Source organism: Panthera pardus, unplaced genomic scaffold, assembly GCF_024362965.1.
Source record: "Panthera pardus isolate Hobbes unplaced genomic scaffold, ASM2436296v1 HiC_scaffold_2, whole genome shotgun sequence".
NCBI lineage: Eukaryota > Metazoa > Chordata > Mammalia > Carnivora > Felidae > Panthera > Panthera pardus.
The window spans coordinates 11,261,489-11,281,346 of NW_026526765.1; the positions used below are offsets into that span (position 1 = coordinate 11,261,489).

The following is a 19,858-nucleotide window of genomic DNA, read 5'->3' on the forward strand; positions in this document are numbered from 1 at the left end:
ACCATTCACGTTACATAGGACACAGGGATGAAATTCAAAAATGCCCTTATTCATCACAATAAACTAGAGCACTTAAAGCTGGCTGCTCACTAGAATCATGGGGACTTTCGGGGCACCTGGATGACTCTATGAGTTAGGTGTCCTACTCTTGGTTTGGGCCCGGGTCATGATCTCATGGTTCATGAGATTGAGTCCCATGTTGTCGGGCTCTACGCTGACAGCATAGACTCTGCTTGGGACTCTCTCCCTCCCTCTCTCTGCCCTTCCCCTACTGGCGTGTGCACATGTTCTCTCCCTGTCTCTCTCTCTCTCAAAACAAATAAACATTTTTTTTTAAATCATGGGGAGTTTTAAAATATTGATGCCTGCCCCTTCCCCAACACTCTAACTTATCTTCTCCCAAGGAGGCCTGAGCACTGGTATTTCTCAAGAGTTCCCTTGGCAATTCTAACATGCAGCCCAGCCTCAGAACACTGCCCCAAAGGAAATGATTTTATGGATTGATCATGACTGATTAGTAGGACCAGGTTCTCACTTGAGGCAGGAACTTAACAGAGGAAGTCCAAGGGCATAAATGTGGGATCCTTCCAACCCTAGACCTCTTCTGTCCATCTCGTTACTGGCGTTGTACAAAAACCGATAGTTGTAACTAGGTTTCAGCTCTCAACTCCATGAGGCCCAGAAGTGCTGTTGCATGCCTGATCACAGAGCACAGCAGCGCGTGGCACAAAGTAGACATTCAACAGATTATTTGTGGACTGGATGCGTTTTGCACTTGGCCACACTCTCCCAGGGTCTAGCTAGGGCGTGATTATGATGTGGGCATCTGGAGCATTCACTTGCTCAAGCTCAGCAACGCTCACCTGGGTATTAACAAGCAGCACTGGTCCCTTCCTCCCCCGCCAGCTAAATCCTAGAGCCATTCACCTCCCCATCTGCAAGGGAATTGTTTTCATTTTGTCCGCTGTATTGTATATATGAAACGTGTTCACCGGCCAAACATGCCTGGGCCTGATGAACAGAGGACACCGAAACCTGTTTGGCTGTTTTGCCTGAGGATAACGAAACCCACACACTTTAAGCTTTCAAAAGATATCTGAGAGCAAAGGTTCTTTTCTGTCTCGGTTTCTACCCACGCACTCCCAAGGGAACAACGGCGGCCTCCCAGCAGAGTTTCTCAGGGGGGGAAGGCATAGTGCATCCCCAGAGGAGCCTGCACCCTCCCTTCCCCACAGTCTCTATGCCCTCGAGAATCACTGTTTAGAGAAGCCTAGCCATCTGAAATGCAACGAGCAATGATATTCCCCAGCTTAAGTACATACAGTGAAAACCACGAACAATATATATCCCTGGGGCGAGGAAGAGAACTGTTCTCCATGTGAAAATCAGCTTTGCAATTAGGTAAATTTAAGTCCTAATTTACTTAAATTAGTAAGTAAATATAGTTCAGTTTAATTTGAGGGACAGAAAGGAAAACAGAATCCCTAAGTCTGGAACTCATGTCTGTTGTATACTTGTAAGTTGGTGCTAAGCAGTGTTCATCCATGACAAAAGCAGAGAGAAGGCAGGCACATCTGGGCCACATTTTTGTAAACAAGTGAGTGAATAGACACAGAATTATTTCATGTTTTTTCACTGAAAAGCATTTACGTTCATTAGACAGCAGAAAGGAGGTATGGCTTCACCTTTCTAAACCCAGGAGCTATGGTGTACTTTTGGTTTTAATTTTAGGTATAAGCCGGATAAAGTCAACTATTATATTACAATAACCTAGTTCAAATACAGCATCATTGTAGTAATAGTTCCAGACCAACATTATGGACATAGAGAATTATAGTTTTTATGTCACGTAGCTTTGGAATCTTTGCCATTGATTATTTCAGGTCACAAAGTTATAATTTAATAAACCATCATACCAGTGCACTATATAGAAAATGTGTAATTATTTTCACAATACACTGCAACATTATTGAGGTAATTCTCTCTCTTTTTTTAATCTACACCTTTATTTACTTACTTTTCAGTTAGTTTAAATCCTTGGGGGGTACAGCATCACACAGATTCTGCAACCAATGTCTTTAGCAGGAAGGTTGCTTTGGAATTTGACTCAAACCATGACACTGTTCCCATGAGTTACTTTTCCCCAGGTTGCTCTGGTTTTATTCGGTTCACCACCAGGAGTCACTGTGTTGTCCTTTGCTTTGTACACATAAGCACATCTCTTACCTAGATAGAATTCAGCTTCATCTTGAGCATAAACATCTTCAATTTTAAGAAGGGCTATGTGCTCCCTCTGGGGAGACCCCACTTAACAGCCAGCAAAAATGGCTTTGGACCACAGCCTCCGGACATATTTGTTGTTTTAGGAGTCCTGTTCCCAGCAGGCCTCCACAGGTTCCAAGATGGCGGAAAGAGCTTGAGGTAATTCTCTTAATCTCATTCTTCAGAGGGGCAAACAGAACCAGCACCCGAAATACATAAATGAACCCCCCAAAAAGCTTACTCCCAAACGGTAGCTCATGCCAAAGAAGAATATAATTAATTAATCAAGATTTTTAGTCAATTAGTCAAGATTTTTATCATTGATTTTAACATTAAAGACTCAGCAGTAAGGTATTCAGTGAGAAGTTTAATTCATTCACTTTATTAACCAAGCACAAAATTAAGGTGGATCAGCACCAGGCTCCGTGCTAGGAGAAGGCTATCTACAAATGGAGAGCCCATCATCCCTGTCCTCCAGGGACTCACAATCTAGTGAGGGAAGGGAATAGGTAGACAAATGTCATTTCACTGCAGTGATGTGACAAGGGTGCCAGCAGATGCAGAAGCAAAGTGCTGGGAGGGCTTCTCAGAGGAGGCGCTGCTGGCATTTGGTCTTAAAAAATGAGTGTTTACAGGCAAATACGTCCCAGGGCTTGGCTGGAAGATGTTGACCTTGGAACGGATGCATCGGAATTGTGGGGCTGGGGAAGGGAAGGTGACTGGTGGCAGAGTGCTGAGAAATGCAGAGACAGCATCCCTGCCGTTTTGTGGTGAAACAGCAGGTTGCAAGGCTAGACAGAATCATCTGGGCTGCTGGGGATGCATAACAGATAGTGATCCAGCCCTGAGGAAGCACGGGTTAATGCGGAGAATGGGGTCCTAGAGCAACCACCATTTTCTTCTGACATTAATTGGCAGCGGAAGAGGTTCCAAATCCCTCTCTGCATTTGCATAATAAAAAACTGCTGAGCTGAGCCCTATGCCAGGGAAGCTCATTCTTCAATGTGACTCCAAAGGCACATCCTTGTGTGACCTCATTTCCAGGCCTATAGAACTGGGGATTGATTCCAAAGAGCAGAGAAAACTTGCACCCCAGAATCTGCCTTAACTCTCTCCCATCACCAACACAAGCATCCAGGGCTGAAAGAATGCAAAGTCACCAAAGCACCCTGAATGTGCTTTTTCCCCCTCAGACAAGCATTGTCCCCCCCCCCAAAAAATGCAGGCATGTATGTCTACAGGTAGTTATAGTTCAGGCAGCAACGTGCAGAAAAGCCAAAAGATACGGTCCCCTTCCCTCCCCTTTTTTTTTGTATGTGAAATATCAATGCGTAACATTATGAACGACCCCAAATTAGTAAGCAAGCATGTTGCTCACAAATTCATCACGATATAACTTTGACATGTTTTTAGGTATTTTGCCACATGGTGTGAATGATGATAATCCAAGACCCACGTGCAAGTTTACGGACAACAGCCCCTTACCGTTAGAATGCGGGTGACGCTCTGCTTCCAGAGCTGTCTCCTACCGATCCGAAACATCACAGCAGTCTGGTCAGCAAGTGGCAAGAGGTCTTCCTAAATGATCCTGTAACTCCTGGAGGCCTGCCCCTCATCCAACAGGCTTTCAAGTGAACCCTGCTCTGGAGGACCAGAACTTCACCTTCACATGTCCACTCTGCATGCATTACTCACCATATGCACAGGATAAAAATTAAAAGTGCACCTGTACTATTCAAGTTTTCCTTCTAGAGTCTCCCCCCTCGGCCTCTCCTCTGCTCCGAAGCCTGTGTTGTTAGGGCAATACCGTTTACATCCCTTCAGTGCACTGTGTCCCTCACTTGTGTTTATCAACCAATCAAAGCATTTGAACTGCTCGGTTGCGTCACTTCTGATGTTCGTTGAATTCCATACACTGCCCAACAGTACGCTTGGAGTCAACAGAAGTATTTGAGTGATTTCCTTGAACAGTGAGAAACTTTAAACCACATCAAAATAGAAAGCAGAGAAAGCCACTCTGAATGAATTGCTCAAGTCAAGAAATTCAGTATTACTTGGACTGAACAACTTTATGTGCACGATTAACTGCCAGCATTGTGACTAACTGTGACTAATTGTCAGATGGGCTGATTGTGCCCCAAAGGAGCCGTTTCCTCCCATAAAGGGAAGCCTATTTCATATGCAAATGGAAAATGATGTCCATAAATTACTTTTGCTCACCCGGTTGTACATACAAATAAACCAACGTAATTTTTCTATGTGACTAAATATCTTGATCATCCTTACTGTGAAGACATGAATGGGAAACCATGGCCAACGTGATTTGAGAGATCCAATTTCTCTCGTCAAGATGAATAGAGAGCAGGACATTTAAGGTAGGTCATTGTTGGGGCGCCTGCATGGCTCAGTCAGTTAAGCGTCCGACTTTGGCTCAGATCATGATCTCACAGTTTGTGAGTTCAAGCCCCACATCGGGCTCTGTGCTGACAGCTCAGAGCCTGGAGCCTGCTTCAGATTCCGTGTCTCCCTCTCTCTCTGCTCCTCCCCCACTCATGCTCTGTCTCTCTCTCTCTCCTTCAAAAATAAATTAAAAACAAAAACAAAGGTAGGTCATTGTTAAATCCAGGATTTGGTCCTTGGAGTTCAAGTCTCGGGTACTCAAATCCCAAGGATAATCAGGAAATAGGGGACTCATCTTACTAATATTCTACTAACTAACCTTACAAGACTGACTGGAAAACCAAGATGCTAATTTGGTTTGAAACACCAGGTGCTGGGGCACCTGGGTGGCTCAGTCGGTTAAGTGTCCGACATCCAACATCGGCTCAGGGCCTGATCTCACGGTTCATGGGTTCAAGCCCCGCGTCAGGCTCTGTGCTGACAGCTCAGAGCCCGGAGCCTGCTTCCAATTGTGTGTCTCCCTCTCTCTCTGCTCCTTCCCCCCACTCATGAAAAAAAAAAAAAAGAAAAAAAAGAAACACCTACTGCTGATTTGGATGCTAATTTGGTATCTGAACTTGGAAGTCTGACCTGCTACGAGGGTGTGGCCTCCACATGTGGGGTTAATACAAGAGAGAACACTTAGACCTGAATCTTATTTGGTAAGCAAAGAACTGGAGCATAGAAAGTTAGACTTTGTTTATGGAACATTTTTTAAATCAACCTCTGGGTATCGGTGAGCGGCTGTTTCCTGTTCTAATTGTGAATGAAGAAGGTGTCTAGACTAGAAGTCATTCTCCTCTGTGCGGGGTTGAAAAGTCACCAGCAAATAGCAGTGTTTTCTCATCCTCTTTGTTCAGCCTCTTAGTGTCAGTCCCAAGAACCTTCCGTCAACGCATGACCTCTGGACAGAGGTTACGCTTCATTATATGTGTGCTTATCTTTCATTAGTTACATTCGATGGCGCTTCCCTAATGGTGTGTCAGGCACTATCTTTGTGCCAGCAGCCCATTTACAACATTATCTCTTGGGAAGAGTTACTTTCTGGAAAAATTCCCGCAGATGGCTGATGGTATTCATTTTGTGTTTGGCAGGCATAACCATGGCTCTCTCGAGGCTCCGCGGTTAAACTGCAAAGTCTTCCAACCCCTGTCGCTGAAATCAACCCCCTTTGGGCAAGGCAGAGGCAGGTGTCTTCAGGGATCCCCTCAAACGAAGGAAGCTAACCGAGAATTGTCGTTAGCAGCACAACCAAGGCGAAGCGCAAGCCTGAATCTACATCTGACCATCTGCCCCTCACCGTCGGCCTGAAATAAAATTGATTTCTGGTTGCTGAGAGGAGTTATCAATCATTACTTGGAGGGAGTCTCAGGAGGGTTTTCATATGAGTAGTTTTCACCAGGCGACAGTGGGCAAGACTCCTCCTACAGGAACAGTTATGCCAGGGACACCCCAGCCCTGTCTGTGTGGACAGCGCACTCTTCCTGCCTACGAGTACTGGCCATAAACAAATCTTACATCAGACTTAATGAGAAAACAAGGGTGGACAATGGACCTCATGGAGGGAAAGGACTTCATCCAGAAATCCAAGTACCTTCAGGCAAGGTTTGAAGTTCTACTTCCATTCATTCACTCATTCACTCATTCACTCATTCATTCATTCATTCATTCAACAAATGTCTGTGAGTGTCTTTTTATGGGGCCGGGCAACTGTGCTACATACGAAGCATACAGCAGCTAATTAAAAAACACACTTAATCAAACAGTAAAAACTGAACTGTGATATGCGTAATTATTTTATGGAACACTCAAAGAGAAAGATAAAATGCTGCCAAGTAAACCTGAACACCACCTCAATGTTAGGATGCATTCTGGATCCACAGATGTTAAAATGTGAAAACTGTGTATCTCAGGATTGGTGACAAGCCGTCATTCCTGCCTTCGTTGGGGGAAGATATTAAATAAACCACATAGTAATAAATACATAATTATAAATAGGATATCATTACAAATTGTGAAACGTGCCCTTAAGAAAGAAAATAAGGTGCAAGCTTCACCTGGATCTGTATTCTGAATAATTACCATGTCAGGCTTACATTGCTGAACTCTCCATCCCTGAATTATGGAGACTCACCTACCTTGGGCCTTGCAGCCCTATGTGTGCAACCTATGCCATGTGGCAATATAGAAAAGTACAACCACTGAGGTCAGACAGACCTGGACTTAAATCCCAGCTCTGGGGGCGCCTGGGTGGCGCAGTCGGTTAAGCGTCCGACTTCAGCCAGGTCACGATCTCGCGGTCCGTGAGTTCGAGCCCCACGTCAGGCTCTGGGCTGATGGCTCGGAGCCTGGAGCCTGTTTCCGATTCTGTGTCTCCCTCTCTCTCTGCCCCTCCCCCGTTCATGCTCTGTCTCTCTCTGTCCCAAAAATAAATAAAATAAAAAAAAAAAAAAAACGTTGGAAAAAAATCCCAGCTCTGTTCTCTTGTAGCAAGAGGACATCAGAGGGAGCTTTTGTTTCCTAAATTGTACATTAGAAATAAATCCACCTGCCTAAGAAACAGGTGATGATTTAAATGTATGTAAAACTCCTGGATCCTCATAGGCACGTAAGAAATGAAAAATGTGACTATATTTTTTCTTTGCAAAAATGTTATCACTACAATTAGTGGCAACAGCAAGGTAGGGGGCAAATTCTCAAGGGATTTAGCCGACCCCACAAACTCCAGTCTAGAGCTATTTGGAAATTTTGGTCTTGATTTCTATGTCTCAAAAAGTATTGGATCCAAGTTTTATCAGTTACCATCTACACATTTATCATAGATTTCCGTCTCTAAGAAACGCGTTACTGAGGCCAGCAGGATCAAATGCATTTATCAGTTTAATGACCTCCTAAACAATGATACAGTGGGCAGCATATAAAAATGGCAAACAAGTTCAGTGGGATGAGAAAGTACCATATTTCATCAACTGTGAGTTGCATCTTTTTTGAGCTTTTTATTGTATTGAAATTAGGTGTATCTGATAGGCACCCTTATGACTGCTGTTGCTCGGCAACCATCGTGACATGGTTGTCATTATCAGAGTTTATGCAGACTCAGTAGTCACTCCAGGTGGCATGACAAGGCCATAGCTGCACCTGATGTTAGTTAACAAACCACTGAAGATGCATTTGAAGAAGGAAGATGCGTCCTGGTTGTTTTCTGAAAATCTTCCACTGACACCTTCTGGGAAGATCAGGAAAACACCAGTGTCACAACTTACAGAATGAATGGCAGTGGATGGAAAGAATCCCAGAAGGGTCACACCCTGACATGAAGAAGCTTTAGAAATTTCTTAGCCAATTCATTGCACTTACATTTGTATGGATACACCAGGGTGACAGGTGATCTTTTTAATCTATGGTCAAGGAAGTCTCAACAAACTTTTTTCAATTAAATTAAAATTCTGGAAAAGCAATGTATCCGATCATGGTGCCTCAATGCATCGTGATCCCATGCTTCGTGGGTTCAAGCCCCGTGTCGGGCTCTGTGCTGACAGCCCAGAGCCTGGAGCCTGCTTCGGATTCTGTGTCTCCCTCTCTCTATGCCCCTCCCGTGCTTGCACTCTGTCTCCCTCTCCCAAAAATAAATAGATATTTTTTAAAAATTTTTTTAAAAAGGAAACAAACGAGCTAAATAAAAAGAGGCAAATCCTCTTCTCCCAGCCTCCATTTTGCTACCCCTAAGCTATTTTTTTTTTTTAGAAATCCTGGTTGACGAAGGAATGGGAAAAAAAACACAGATGGAATTTGACCGTCCGTGATGGAGGAAAGAAAACCCAGGGGTCAAAGATAGGTTCCATTTTGTCAAGCTTGGGTAAAGTGAAGAACCATAATAATTCAAACAGGAACAGGGGGATCTGGAGAAAGTATATTTTGGAGACTAGGTGACTGAAGAAATGTAAGCAAAGCTTTCATTCTTTACTTTTCCTATGGGTCTTTTCATCTTGAAAACATGACATCTGTGCCTGCAAGGCCAAAACAGTACTTGTATTCTTGATTCCATCATCATTTAAAAAATCATAACAGAAGAACAAACTCATAATAAAAAGGAACTAAAAATATATTCATTCAACAATCATTTGAGCTGCCTCCCCTCAAAAAGCAGTTATCTTAAAAGCTCCAGGTGAAGTGATATGGGTTGTTGCTTTTGCCCCCATTTCCACGGGTTGAAATTGTGCAGCAAAAGCTGAAAAAAGATGCATGCATTTTCTGAAAGTCTCCTCTGCCTGAGTTCAAAGAAGAGGAAGGGGGAAAGGCAGGAAAAATCCCAGAGGAGGATACAGAAAGCTGATGCATTTCGAGGAGAGCATACACTAAACGGAACATCCACGTTCTGCAGGCGGAGGCCAGAGAAGGAGGGAGGCTCTGTGCTAAATGCGCCTTCCAGATGTTGTTCCTTATAGTGCCTCTCAAGTGCAAGTGTAAGACCTGGGAACTTTTGGCACCAGGAGAGGGGCATGCCAAAGGAAAGAGAATCTCAGGAACATTCTTCCACCTTTTCTCGTCTTTTCCTTGATGACACTTCCACTTATGTCCAGAGAAGTAATGTTGCCCTGGCTCTGGGGAGCCACACTTCTTTATTTATTTTTTTTTTGGGGGGGGGGGGGTTCCTTCGGGTAAGGACCGGAAAGCCTACTAGACAAATCCTAAAAGAGCTATAACACTAGAGAAGCCACACTTCTGATCCTGACGCCCACGTACTGGTTGGTTGGACGACACTGATAAACCACCAGCCGCGCTGGTCACCTCTTCCCTCGTGAACAACACGAGGTAGGTGGCCAGATGATCTTGCAGGCATCACCCGGCTCTAAACAAAATGCGTGGCCTAAGTGAGTGATCTCTGCTGCTTGGACCCTAAATATACATCATGCTTAAAGTTACAGAAATGTTATCTTAGTAGGAATTCGACACACACAATCTTATAACATAGCATACAAAACACTGGAAAAATTTTGATATCATTGGCATCATCTGAAATGATGCTGATCACTATAACATTGCAGTGCTAGGACACCTTTAATAATACTGTTTTCCCCATAGGCATTTTTTTTTCCATTCTAGATGCTGATGGCTTGAACAAATGATGCTCCCTGGACCATGATACCTGCTCCTTGTGTATAATGCTGCAGTGTTTTACAAGATTCTTCTCCCAAGCATAACCCAAAGCTCAGGAACTCTGAATAGAAATGTAGAATTCAAGTTTTAAATGCATTTCATAGAGTTCCTTCTAGTATGTCCTCCTAGCGTTTGGCTTTGGGGTCAGCTGCTTATTAGCATGGTTATATTTTCACATTGAGCCTTCCCAGACCATATTGTCTCACTTAGTTACCCCAGTCACTCCTTGTTTAGGACCAAAATTTCAGCACCATATCACATACAACGGAGAAAAATAATGCTTCTTTAATCAGAGCCTGTTTACAGTGATAATCACAGCTTGGGGATGATCCTATGCCTTAATTACTTGTTCTTTCAGAAATCCAAGGTCCGAGAACATAGAAGGCCAGTATCAATTAGAGGCCGGAAGAGAACCCTTACTAATGTGATAATTTTTGCTTTGTGAAAGCAGTAAATGCAAATATTTACTTTTATGTTACCTTTGAGTTGCTGTTGTTCTGCATGGGCATCCTAGGCACCAGGGCATGATCATTTTTCCAAATATAAAACAACAAAAACTCCAGCTCATAATCCTTCTTTTGTTTTGGTTCTGATTTAGTTTACCAGGTATTTATTTAGGAGAAAACTCTATTTCGTTACATCAGTCACTACCCATACCAAGACCCGGTCTCTGGGATTGAAGATGTTTAGGAACAACAGATAATATGGAGATATCCCTAAGCTCACATCCACCTGTTCCTGCTGACTCCCACCAACAGACACGCACAATTCTGCAGGAACCCATGACTCCAGCTGCAGAAACGAGGGTCAGGTGCCCAGGTCTCACTGGGCGATCATTTTGAAGGCGTCTGTTATTATCATAGTTGTGCTGATTTTTATTGAACGAAGGAAAAAGGTAGAGAGTTAGGTTCACCAGCAAACATAAGAAACCTCACTTAATATTGCATTTATTTCCTCTTTGCTTTTCTCTCGTGCCAAAATATTGTAACGTGGTAACCTCAAAATCTTGCTCCCTTCCTGTGGAGAAATATTTAAAGAGAAAAGCAAAACAAATGCCATTCAGTGTAAAATTGAGTCCTGTTATTAGAAATTATTAGTTGATTCACTCAAGAGGCATCTTCTGAAGGTGATGAAAAATAATTCCAGCCCAGGGTCTCGAACATCCTCCTATTGGAAGCATATTAATTAGCTGCCATGGTACAGGAACTTCCCAACTTAAGATAGCTCAACTTTGGAAACCCCTGCTTGCTATGATTTTTATCATAAACATAAACCCATGAACATAATCGAGACATATTTATAAATATGCTAACCAATGGTTAACACTCACAACCATGCCAAGGAGTCTGTCAGTAAAATGAGATGTGCTCACTTGTAAAACAGAAAAACTTTTGACTCCAAGAATATGATCAGATACAGAAAATCCATGCATCTGAAACCAAGCAGTAATTTCTGGAAAGACTGTCTTGCCCCTCTTTGAAATGCTTAAGGATAAACTTGAGGAGACAGCAACTGAAGATTTTCCAGCCAGAGCCAGGAATGATTTGGTCACCTCAGAAAGAGAGTTATTGGCAGATCAGAGTTCAAGGGAAAGTTCAGACACTTTGCTTTTGGTGACCCTGAACCGCCATTACAAACTCCCAGACACCAGGCATGGATCTGTCCTGTCACAGCTATATTTCTTCAATGAATGAAGACAGTCCCATTTATAAACTCATCCACGAGCTTATTAGGTCTTTAGACCCCAAACTACCCACAGTTACAAATGAGTTACTCTGCTACCAACAGAGCAAAACGTATATCACCAAGGAAAACAGAAATAACCCAATGTATTTACCTGTTGCTGTTTTCTATATTTCACCTTTCTTAAAGACCGTAATACAATTTGTAATAAATGTCATTACTACCTATACATTTCACAAGGCAAATTTCAAACACTGGTGTTTCTTTCCACAGCAAAAATGCTAAAATATGATTTCAGAGAGCAAATGCAAGGTCTATTATCGCATACGTAAAGAATAAATTTGTTTTTACTGTTAACAAAACTAAATTATATAAACACTATGCAGACCAAATGTGCTTTTGAAGCTTAAGAATGAGTTCCAATGCTTACTTCTTACCAAAACCAGCACAGCAACTTTCCTGACAGCAGAGATAAAAGGACCCAATTAATATTAACATAGACACACATTTCCTATCATAAGTACATTTAACAATGCTTTATAATGCAACATCTAGTTCCTGCTTCCCAAAGAACTGCCAGCTTCCTGGTTTTCTATTACTAATTCTTCCACAGAAAACAGTCAACACTGGGCCTTGTATTCAAAGGTAACCCCCCAGGTAGTTTCAAATATCCAAATGAAATGGTACAGTTAATTACATAAATCAACTTTCATTGAGTGAAGTGAATTCAATTATCACGGGGCTATAAATATACCAGGTGCAAAAAACATAAAGGCCAGAATAAGGCAAGGTTTTTGAAAATGTAGCCCATTCATGGTGATTTAGTCTTTGACATGAAATTAATCTGAACGATTACTTTATTTCAATTGTTTTAACTTTCAAATATTACATCATCAAAAATGCAGAAGGTTCCTGTTCCGATAGGAAGCAAAGGTAACAAAGAAAGACCCTAAGGACCAAACCTGGTGGTATAACTCCTTTCCCATGTGGTAAGGAAATTAATTCTGTATTTTAGATGTGATTCAAGAAGAAGTGTTACATATTTTAAGAAACTGTTTTTAGTATGGCTCATTAATCCCACCAAAGTCAACCACCACTATATTTATTGAGCTCCTCTGATATGCCCAGCACACTGTTATTCAAATAAAAGATAGGAAGGGCCTCTTGGGTGCCTCAGTCAGTGACCAACTCTTGATTTCAGTTCAGGTCATGATCTCACAATTTGTGAGATCGAGCCCCACCTCAGGCTCTGTACTGACTGCTGACGGCATGAAGCCTGCTTGGGATTTCCTCTCTCCCCTCCCCCTCTCTCTCTCTCTCTGCTCCTCCCTGGTTCGTGCTCTCTCTCTCTTTCAAAAATAAATAAATAAACTAAAAAAAAAAAAAAGAAAGAAAGGTAGGAGCAATAGTACACCAAAAACTAAAGGGAAAAATCAAAAAGCTAAATAAAGTCTGTACTATTTCTTTTCCTTTCATAACTGAAGAAAATAAGGGGGAAATATGTTCCTGAGGTAAGTGTCCTGAAAGTGAGTTAGAGCAGGCCAGGAAAAAATACTTCCTTTCTGCTTTTTCACTTCCTTCTTTCCCCTTTCCCAAAGCAAATGGTGAACATTTGAATCTGCTCCAATGGAAAATTCTAGAAGAGCAGTGTCTCCCTGTTCCCCATGACCCCCTCCCCCAGCACTGTATTGCTGCCACTTCCGGAGCGAGCGAGGGGGGTGGCCACTCCACCTTCTAAGCCTAAGTCTCCCTTGCTCTCTGGAAACCTCCCCATGAGCTTGTCTCCCTCCTTCCTTATAGGAAAGCCTAAACGGAAAGTATCTCCCAACCAAATCTCGCACATTCTCCTTCACATCATGGCCAGTTCCCTTGCCATTCAGAAGATCATTTTGAAACCAATTAGGACGGAACCATCAACCCTAAGGCTAAGGCAGACTGAGGGAGCAGACTGCGTGGTGAGATTCCCTGCCAAACAATGGAAGAAAGAAAACACGAGGTGCCCAATTGCTTATTACATAATAATAACAAAATGGGGGGAAACAAAAGTTGAAGGTGTTAATTCATTGAGTGATATAGAGCAGTAGGAGAAAATCTATTGCTTTTCTAATCCAGGAAATGCACAAAGCTGAAAACCACAGTCTCCGAAGAGAAAATCTTAAGGCAATTACCACTAAGAGAACGATAGTTGAAGGCAATTTTTCTCCAAACTGTTATCCCCATTTGGGAATTACATTTCTTTCTCTCTCTCTCTTTTTATAGAAAATTAATGAAATGGAAAACATTTTTAAATTACAAAAGTTTGTTCTGTAGAAAGGTTTCCAAATGGTAAGCATTCGATTTAGAGTTCATTTTTCCCTAATTAGTTCTATCCAACACTTGTACAGATTAAATCTTGTTAACCTCAGTTCAAAACTCTTATTTAAGTATTAAAATTTTATTCTACTATATAGGGAAAAGCGAGACCTACATATATATTCTAATATATAGGGGAAGATGGTTCCTTGTCAATAGTGTGCGACAACGAAGAAACAGCCTCAGGCCGCTTCAAACACCCCCCAGTGCCAGGCCATCACCCCTCAACCACTCATGCCAATGGGGATACACGTTGGTCTCGAAATGTACCTTCAAAGTCTGTCTGAAACACACTCCCCTCCTTCTGTACAGGCTATAGTTCCACGCATGTGTCAAGAATCTGTTCCTATATCCCTTCCTCAATGGAATTCTTCTGGGGTCTCAGGAGTCCCTTCTCTGAAATTCTATTGCTCATTCCTTGAATCTAATCATTTTCATCCTGAATAATAATTTCATTTTAGAAATATAATTTGTACTAGAATTTTTTTAAAAAAACAACAGCTTTGACTAACATGATTAGCACAGCATCTGACACACAATAGGTGCTCATTAAATATAGATCAAGAGATCATCTTTAAATCACTTCTACTCTCATAACCAAAGTGACATTTATTTTTAAGTAATACCTCTATTTTTTAATCTTCTTGGAGGTATCCTTTTCCATGCCATTGTTGCTGTTGTTGTTGTTTTTATTTTTTAATTTGTTGATATAGATAGTGATAGGGGTGTCTGGGGTGTGCAGTACAAGGAATCGTTGATGGGTGTAAAAGCCAAATTCCGACCCCTCCTATCAGTGTCACTTTGGTCTCCTCCATTAGTTGAATGGAGGACATACGCTTGCTTGTTCTGTATTTCCATTTTCCTCTATTAGCCTAGACTGAAGCATGAGGTTGACACGTTGATCAACTTTCACATTTTTTTCTTGCATTGAAATATACAAGCCAGAGCTCTTTTTCATTATCATTTTACTGAGTGATTATCAAATGGGATAGAATTGCAAACCGGAATTCTGTGAACTGAATTCTTCATTTGAGTGAATTTCAGTATAGCAAGCATCCATCAGCTTACCATTGCTCTGAGCGATCAGCTAAGGTTTCCAAACATTTCCTTATGGGGGACTGTTGTTGCGATATTATTTGCAGTGTGGAATGTCAAAATGGTAAAACTCTACTATTAATAATGAATCTACAGACTCAGGGAGGGGCACTGTGTCTGCAATCAACAGGCTTAGGTTTATCTGGCTTTTTTTTTCTTTTCTTTTTAAAAAGAAATCTTCAGAATTCCAGTTACAAGATTTAGAGCATTTCAATCTTATGCCCTATAAAATCTTATGTGCGGAGGTTAATAAAATGAGATTAATCCAGAGATACTGCATGTTGCGTTCTTTTCTTTTTTCCTTTCAAGCACAGTATGTTAAATGATGCCCAGTCTACACTATGGAAGAGGGATTCTGGAAACAACTTAGTAATAATGGAGGTTAGCTGCCATCCAGTGGCTGGAAATATAACTCACTTCCCAGAAGAGCTAAGGAAATGCAAAGTGGACCCACATCTCATGAGTACAAGGGCTACCAAGAATTTACATTTACTGTCTCATATTTACAAAAAAAAAAAAAAAAAAAAGGGATGATGGGAAAATTGTCGAACCCTTTAATGAGAGAGAAGCCTCTTTTGTAATTCTAAGCCATAAGAAAATTTACTCATTTCCCTTCCAAAAATCCCCAGTTTAGAAACTTTGCCTACCTATATCATATGAGTGAAACTAATGAAATACTTGTAATTTAATTTTCTTACTTTTATTTATTTATTTTTGAGAGAGAGAGAGTGTGTGTGCGCACGTGCACATGCACACAGGAGCAGGGGAGGGGCAGAGAGAGGAGGGGAGGGACAGAGAGAGAGAGAGAGAGAGACAGAGAGAGAGAATCCCAAGCAGGCTCCACACTGTCAGTGCAGAGCCCAAGGCAGGGCTTGAATTCACGAACCAGGAGATCATGACCCGAGCCAAAATTTATAGAGTCGGACACTTAAGAGACTGTGCCACCCAGGTGCCCCAATAGTGAAATAATTATGAATGATAAAACAGATCTGACCGCATGAAAGATGATACATTGGAGAGGCAAAAAAAATATATATGTATGTATGTGTGTGTGCGTATATAATATATATATATATATATATATATATACACACATACGTTACATCAATCTCTAAAGAATAAAAACGTGAAATATATCCATATAGTGATCCCAATGTTGATAGTTACATAGTGAATTCACTTTGAACGATTTTTATCATTTCCTGTTGTGTAAAACGCAGTATCTTTCCCTCGCTTAAACTCCTTAACCTATTCTAATATGAACAATTCTAATATGAACATTTTTAGTTTTTGTTTGTTTTATTATAAAAATAATGAACGTTTATTATGGAAAATATAAGTAAAAACTAAAAATCACCAAAATCTGAGCACTATTAACATAGATTCTGCCGGTATGCTTTCTGTCAGAAATGCTCTGGCTCTTCCATCTCCCACTTTCCTAAAAAAAAAAATTAAAAAACATATATGTATATATACATATGTATCCACACATACATATGTATATATACCTATTTTTAATTTATAAGATATTAAAAAACTTTCTCATATTACTCAATATTCTTCCAAATATGATTTAAGGACTACAAACCATATTGATTAGATAGACTCTAATTTATTTAGCCTGTACGTTTTTTCTTAACTTTTAGATTGGTTCCAATTTTGCCCATTATAAGCACTATAAAGAATACCTTCGGGAAAAAAAAGACTTATCTTTGTATACAAATCCTTGTATAGATCTCTGCTTATTATTTCAACAAATTGTTAGAAAAAATATTCCCTAAAATTATGCCTTTGGTTCCCATGAGAAATGTACATATTTCATCTTTGCCTACATGATAGATGGGAAACGGTAGCCAGCTGTAACCCCATTGCTAGTATAACTTGCATGTCTTTAACCATAAGGGGCTGAACATTTTTAAAATATTTATTAGATATTTGGTAGGGGGAGGTGGGGGGGTGTGGGTGTGTGTGAATTGCCAATTCTTGTCCCTTCCTATTTGTTCTCCTGGTGATATTCTTTCTGTTGATTTGTAATTGCACTTTTTAAGACTGGATAAAGATACAGTACACACACAGAAAATGAATAGCTGCTTCGACATTACTGTCATACAAAGTCGCATTAAAGACAAAAGCCTTAAAGATTTAGACCAAGATAGACGCTTCATTTTTATAAAAGGTATAATCCACTTTCAGTATATGGTAGCTATGTTCTAAAAAAAAAAAAAAAAAAAAAACAGTATTAACATAAAATAAGCAAAGCACAACCTCTTAAAAATATAGGCAAAATTAACGGAAAAACAATAATAAAAGGATGTTCTAAACAATGTGTTAATAGAAATGTATTAACTCTTATACAATGGAATACTACTTGGCAATGAGAAAGAATGAAATCTTGCCATTTGCAACAATGTGGATGGAACTGGAGGGTATTATGTCGAGTGAAATAAGTCAGTCAGAGAAAGACAGATATGTTTTCACTCATATGTGGAATTTGAGAAACGTAACAGAAGACCATGGGGGAAGGAAAGGGGAAAAAATCGTTTCAAACAGAGAGGGAGGCAAACCATAAGAGACTCTTAAATGCAGAGAACAAACTGAGGGTTGATGGGGTGGCGAGCAAGGGGGGAAATGGGTGACGGGCATTGAGGAGGGCACTTGTTGGGATGAGCACTGGGTGTATGTAAGCGATGAACCACCGGAATCTCCCTCTGAAGCCAACAGCACACTGTATACACTGTATATTAGCCAACTTGAAAATAAATATATTTTTTAAAAAGACAGAAAGGGGGGCGCCTGGATGGCGCAGTCGGTTAAGCGTCCGACTTCAGCCAGGTCACGATCTCGCGGTCCGTGAGTTCGAGCCCCGCGTCAGGCTCTGGGCTGATGGCTCGGAGCCTGGAGCCTGTTTCCGATTCTGTGTCTCCCTCTCTCTCTGCCCCTCCCCCGTTCATGGTCTGTCTCTCTCTGTCCCAAAAATAAATAAAAAACGTTGAAAAAAAAAAAAAAAAAAAAAGACAGAAAGGTAATCATCAAGAAAGATAGTGACCCTGCCTTCCAGTCTCTAAGATTATAACTTCAGTTAGCAAACAGTAAGCTTAATCACATTGACTATCCTCTTTAACAATTTTCAAAATTTTCCTTTACACCTCCATATTTTAAAAGCCTTCTGTTTTTTTGTTTCAGTGGTGTTGTGCTCAATTTAAACTGAGGTCTGTCCCCTACTGGAGTAGTACTGAATAAAATGTGTCTTACTGCCTTAAAAAAAAAGAAAAAAGAAAAAAAGAAATATATTAACCCTTATACTCTCCAAATAATATTATTCTTTTATATTGCCATAGATGGTTAACAAAACTAAGTAAGCCAAAGAAACCTTAATACATTATAGAGAACAAAAATCACACGAGTCGCAATCTGTTAAAATAATGTTATATATTAGAATTAATCATGAAGGAACTGCACACCCCTTGACTGCTTTAAAGCTTAGAAAAATAGGGGGGCACCTGGCTGGCTCAGTCCATAGAGCATATAACTCTTGATCTCGGGGTTGTAAATTTGAGCCCCTCGTTGTGTGTATACATTACTTAAAAATAAAAAAATATTTTTAAAAAACTTAGAAAATTGTCTCTTAAATTGCTACCGAACCCCTACAGAACTCCAAACTGCATATACAAGCCATTTAGAATATGATAGATCCCACTAAAGACTCAAGAGGACCAATAAACAGAGAGAACGACAGAGGGACATATGTGGATTCACTTCCAGGGTCCTGGGAAAGGCAGGCAGAGAGGGCTGGGAGAGGGGTGCCCCTAGTCAGGCTGAGTTTGTCAATTCACGCCTGAGAGGCTCTGACCCTTGATGCTTTGAGTGCAAGTCTTTCGGGACCAGCCCAGCACCCAAGACAAGTCCTTGGGGCACCCCAAGTGCTTGAGAGAAGAAATGGGGCACAAAGGTGGGTCCGGAGAAAATGCATGGGAACTAGAGGTGGTAACTACCACTTAAAGTCTCCGGATTCAGTCCTTACCTGGTTCCCAAGTCCCCTCTCTGGAATTCTAGCTGTGTTCCATCAAGATTCCTCATTAACCTCTCCAGGAGAGGCATCCCAAATCTGGACTCATGCCATGCTACACTTGAACATGAGGATCACAGTGGAAAGCAGGGACCCAGGTGAAGAAACACAGTCAGGTAGGTAAAGTGACTTGTCCAAAGCCCAGAGACAAAACGTCTTCATGTTCCCAACACGGCATTATAAGTCCTCTCTTAAAGATGCTTCTCACATTCTTTCTACTAATCTTTGACCCTCAACTCCTTTGCCATCTGACTCACAACTTGCGTCCTCCAAGAAGGATGCCCTGATTGACACTATCTCCTGACCCTGAGTACTCTTCTACATAAAGGTCAATCCTTAGAACTTTCATTGTTTGTTTATATTATTTTATTTGTATCTGTTTATGTTTTTGCTTTGAATTCAAAACAGGTGGTAATGTGTACAGATACCTTGATGTAAAAGATAAGCAGCTGAATCACTGTGTGCAAACTGAGTTTTAGAAAGCCAAATCATATTTTCTCACTTATATGTCATCATTTTGGTTTCACACGGAAATGACTGCAATAGGTTTAAACAGAAAATATATAAGATCCATGATTCCATGCTGATACTTAAAAAATAAAAACCAAAAAAAAACACCATTTTTGTCGCTTCTGAAGGTTGCAATGGTACCAACTCACTTTGAAAACTTATAAAGGGAAAAAAATCATTTTTCCTGCTTTTCCAGAACAAACTGTATTTCATAGCAATCAGTTTATGATAGTTGTTTTTAGAGAGGAATTCTAGGGTTTTTTTTTATTTTTTTTTTTAACATTTATTCATTTT

At 40.8% G+C, this 19,858-nt stretch overlaps 1 protein-coding gene and 1 non-coding gene across 3 annotated transcripts in view; both read right to left on the minus strand.

Moving 5' to 3' along the window:
• The window catches only part of DNAH5 (dynein axonemal heavy chain 5), a 283,307-nt gene that overhangs the window by 229,208 nt on the left and 34,241 nt on the right, over positions 1-19,858 (minus strand). Inside the window, exon 1 of one of the 2 annotated variants that reach the window (XM_053906888.1) lies at positions 3,748-4,046. The exons of the other annotated variant lie outside the window; for it this stretch is intronic. Within the exon in view, the coding sequence (XP_053762863.1) occupies positions 3,748-3,804 (57 nt within the window). The 5' untranslated portion in view covers positions 3,805-4,046. Of the gene's footprint in view, positions 1-3,747; positions 4,047-19,858 lie in introns of those variants that run through there. 2 annotated transcript variants of the gene reach the window in all.
• On the minus strand, positions 9,346-9,409 carry LOC128778458 (U7 small nuclear RNA). Its single transcript, XR_008424044.1, has one exon. It is a non-coding gene; the product is annotated as a U7 small nuclear RNA (small nuclear RNA).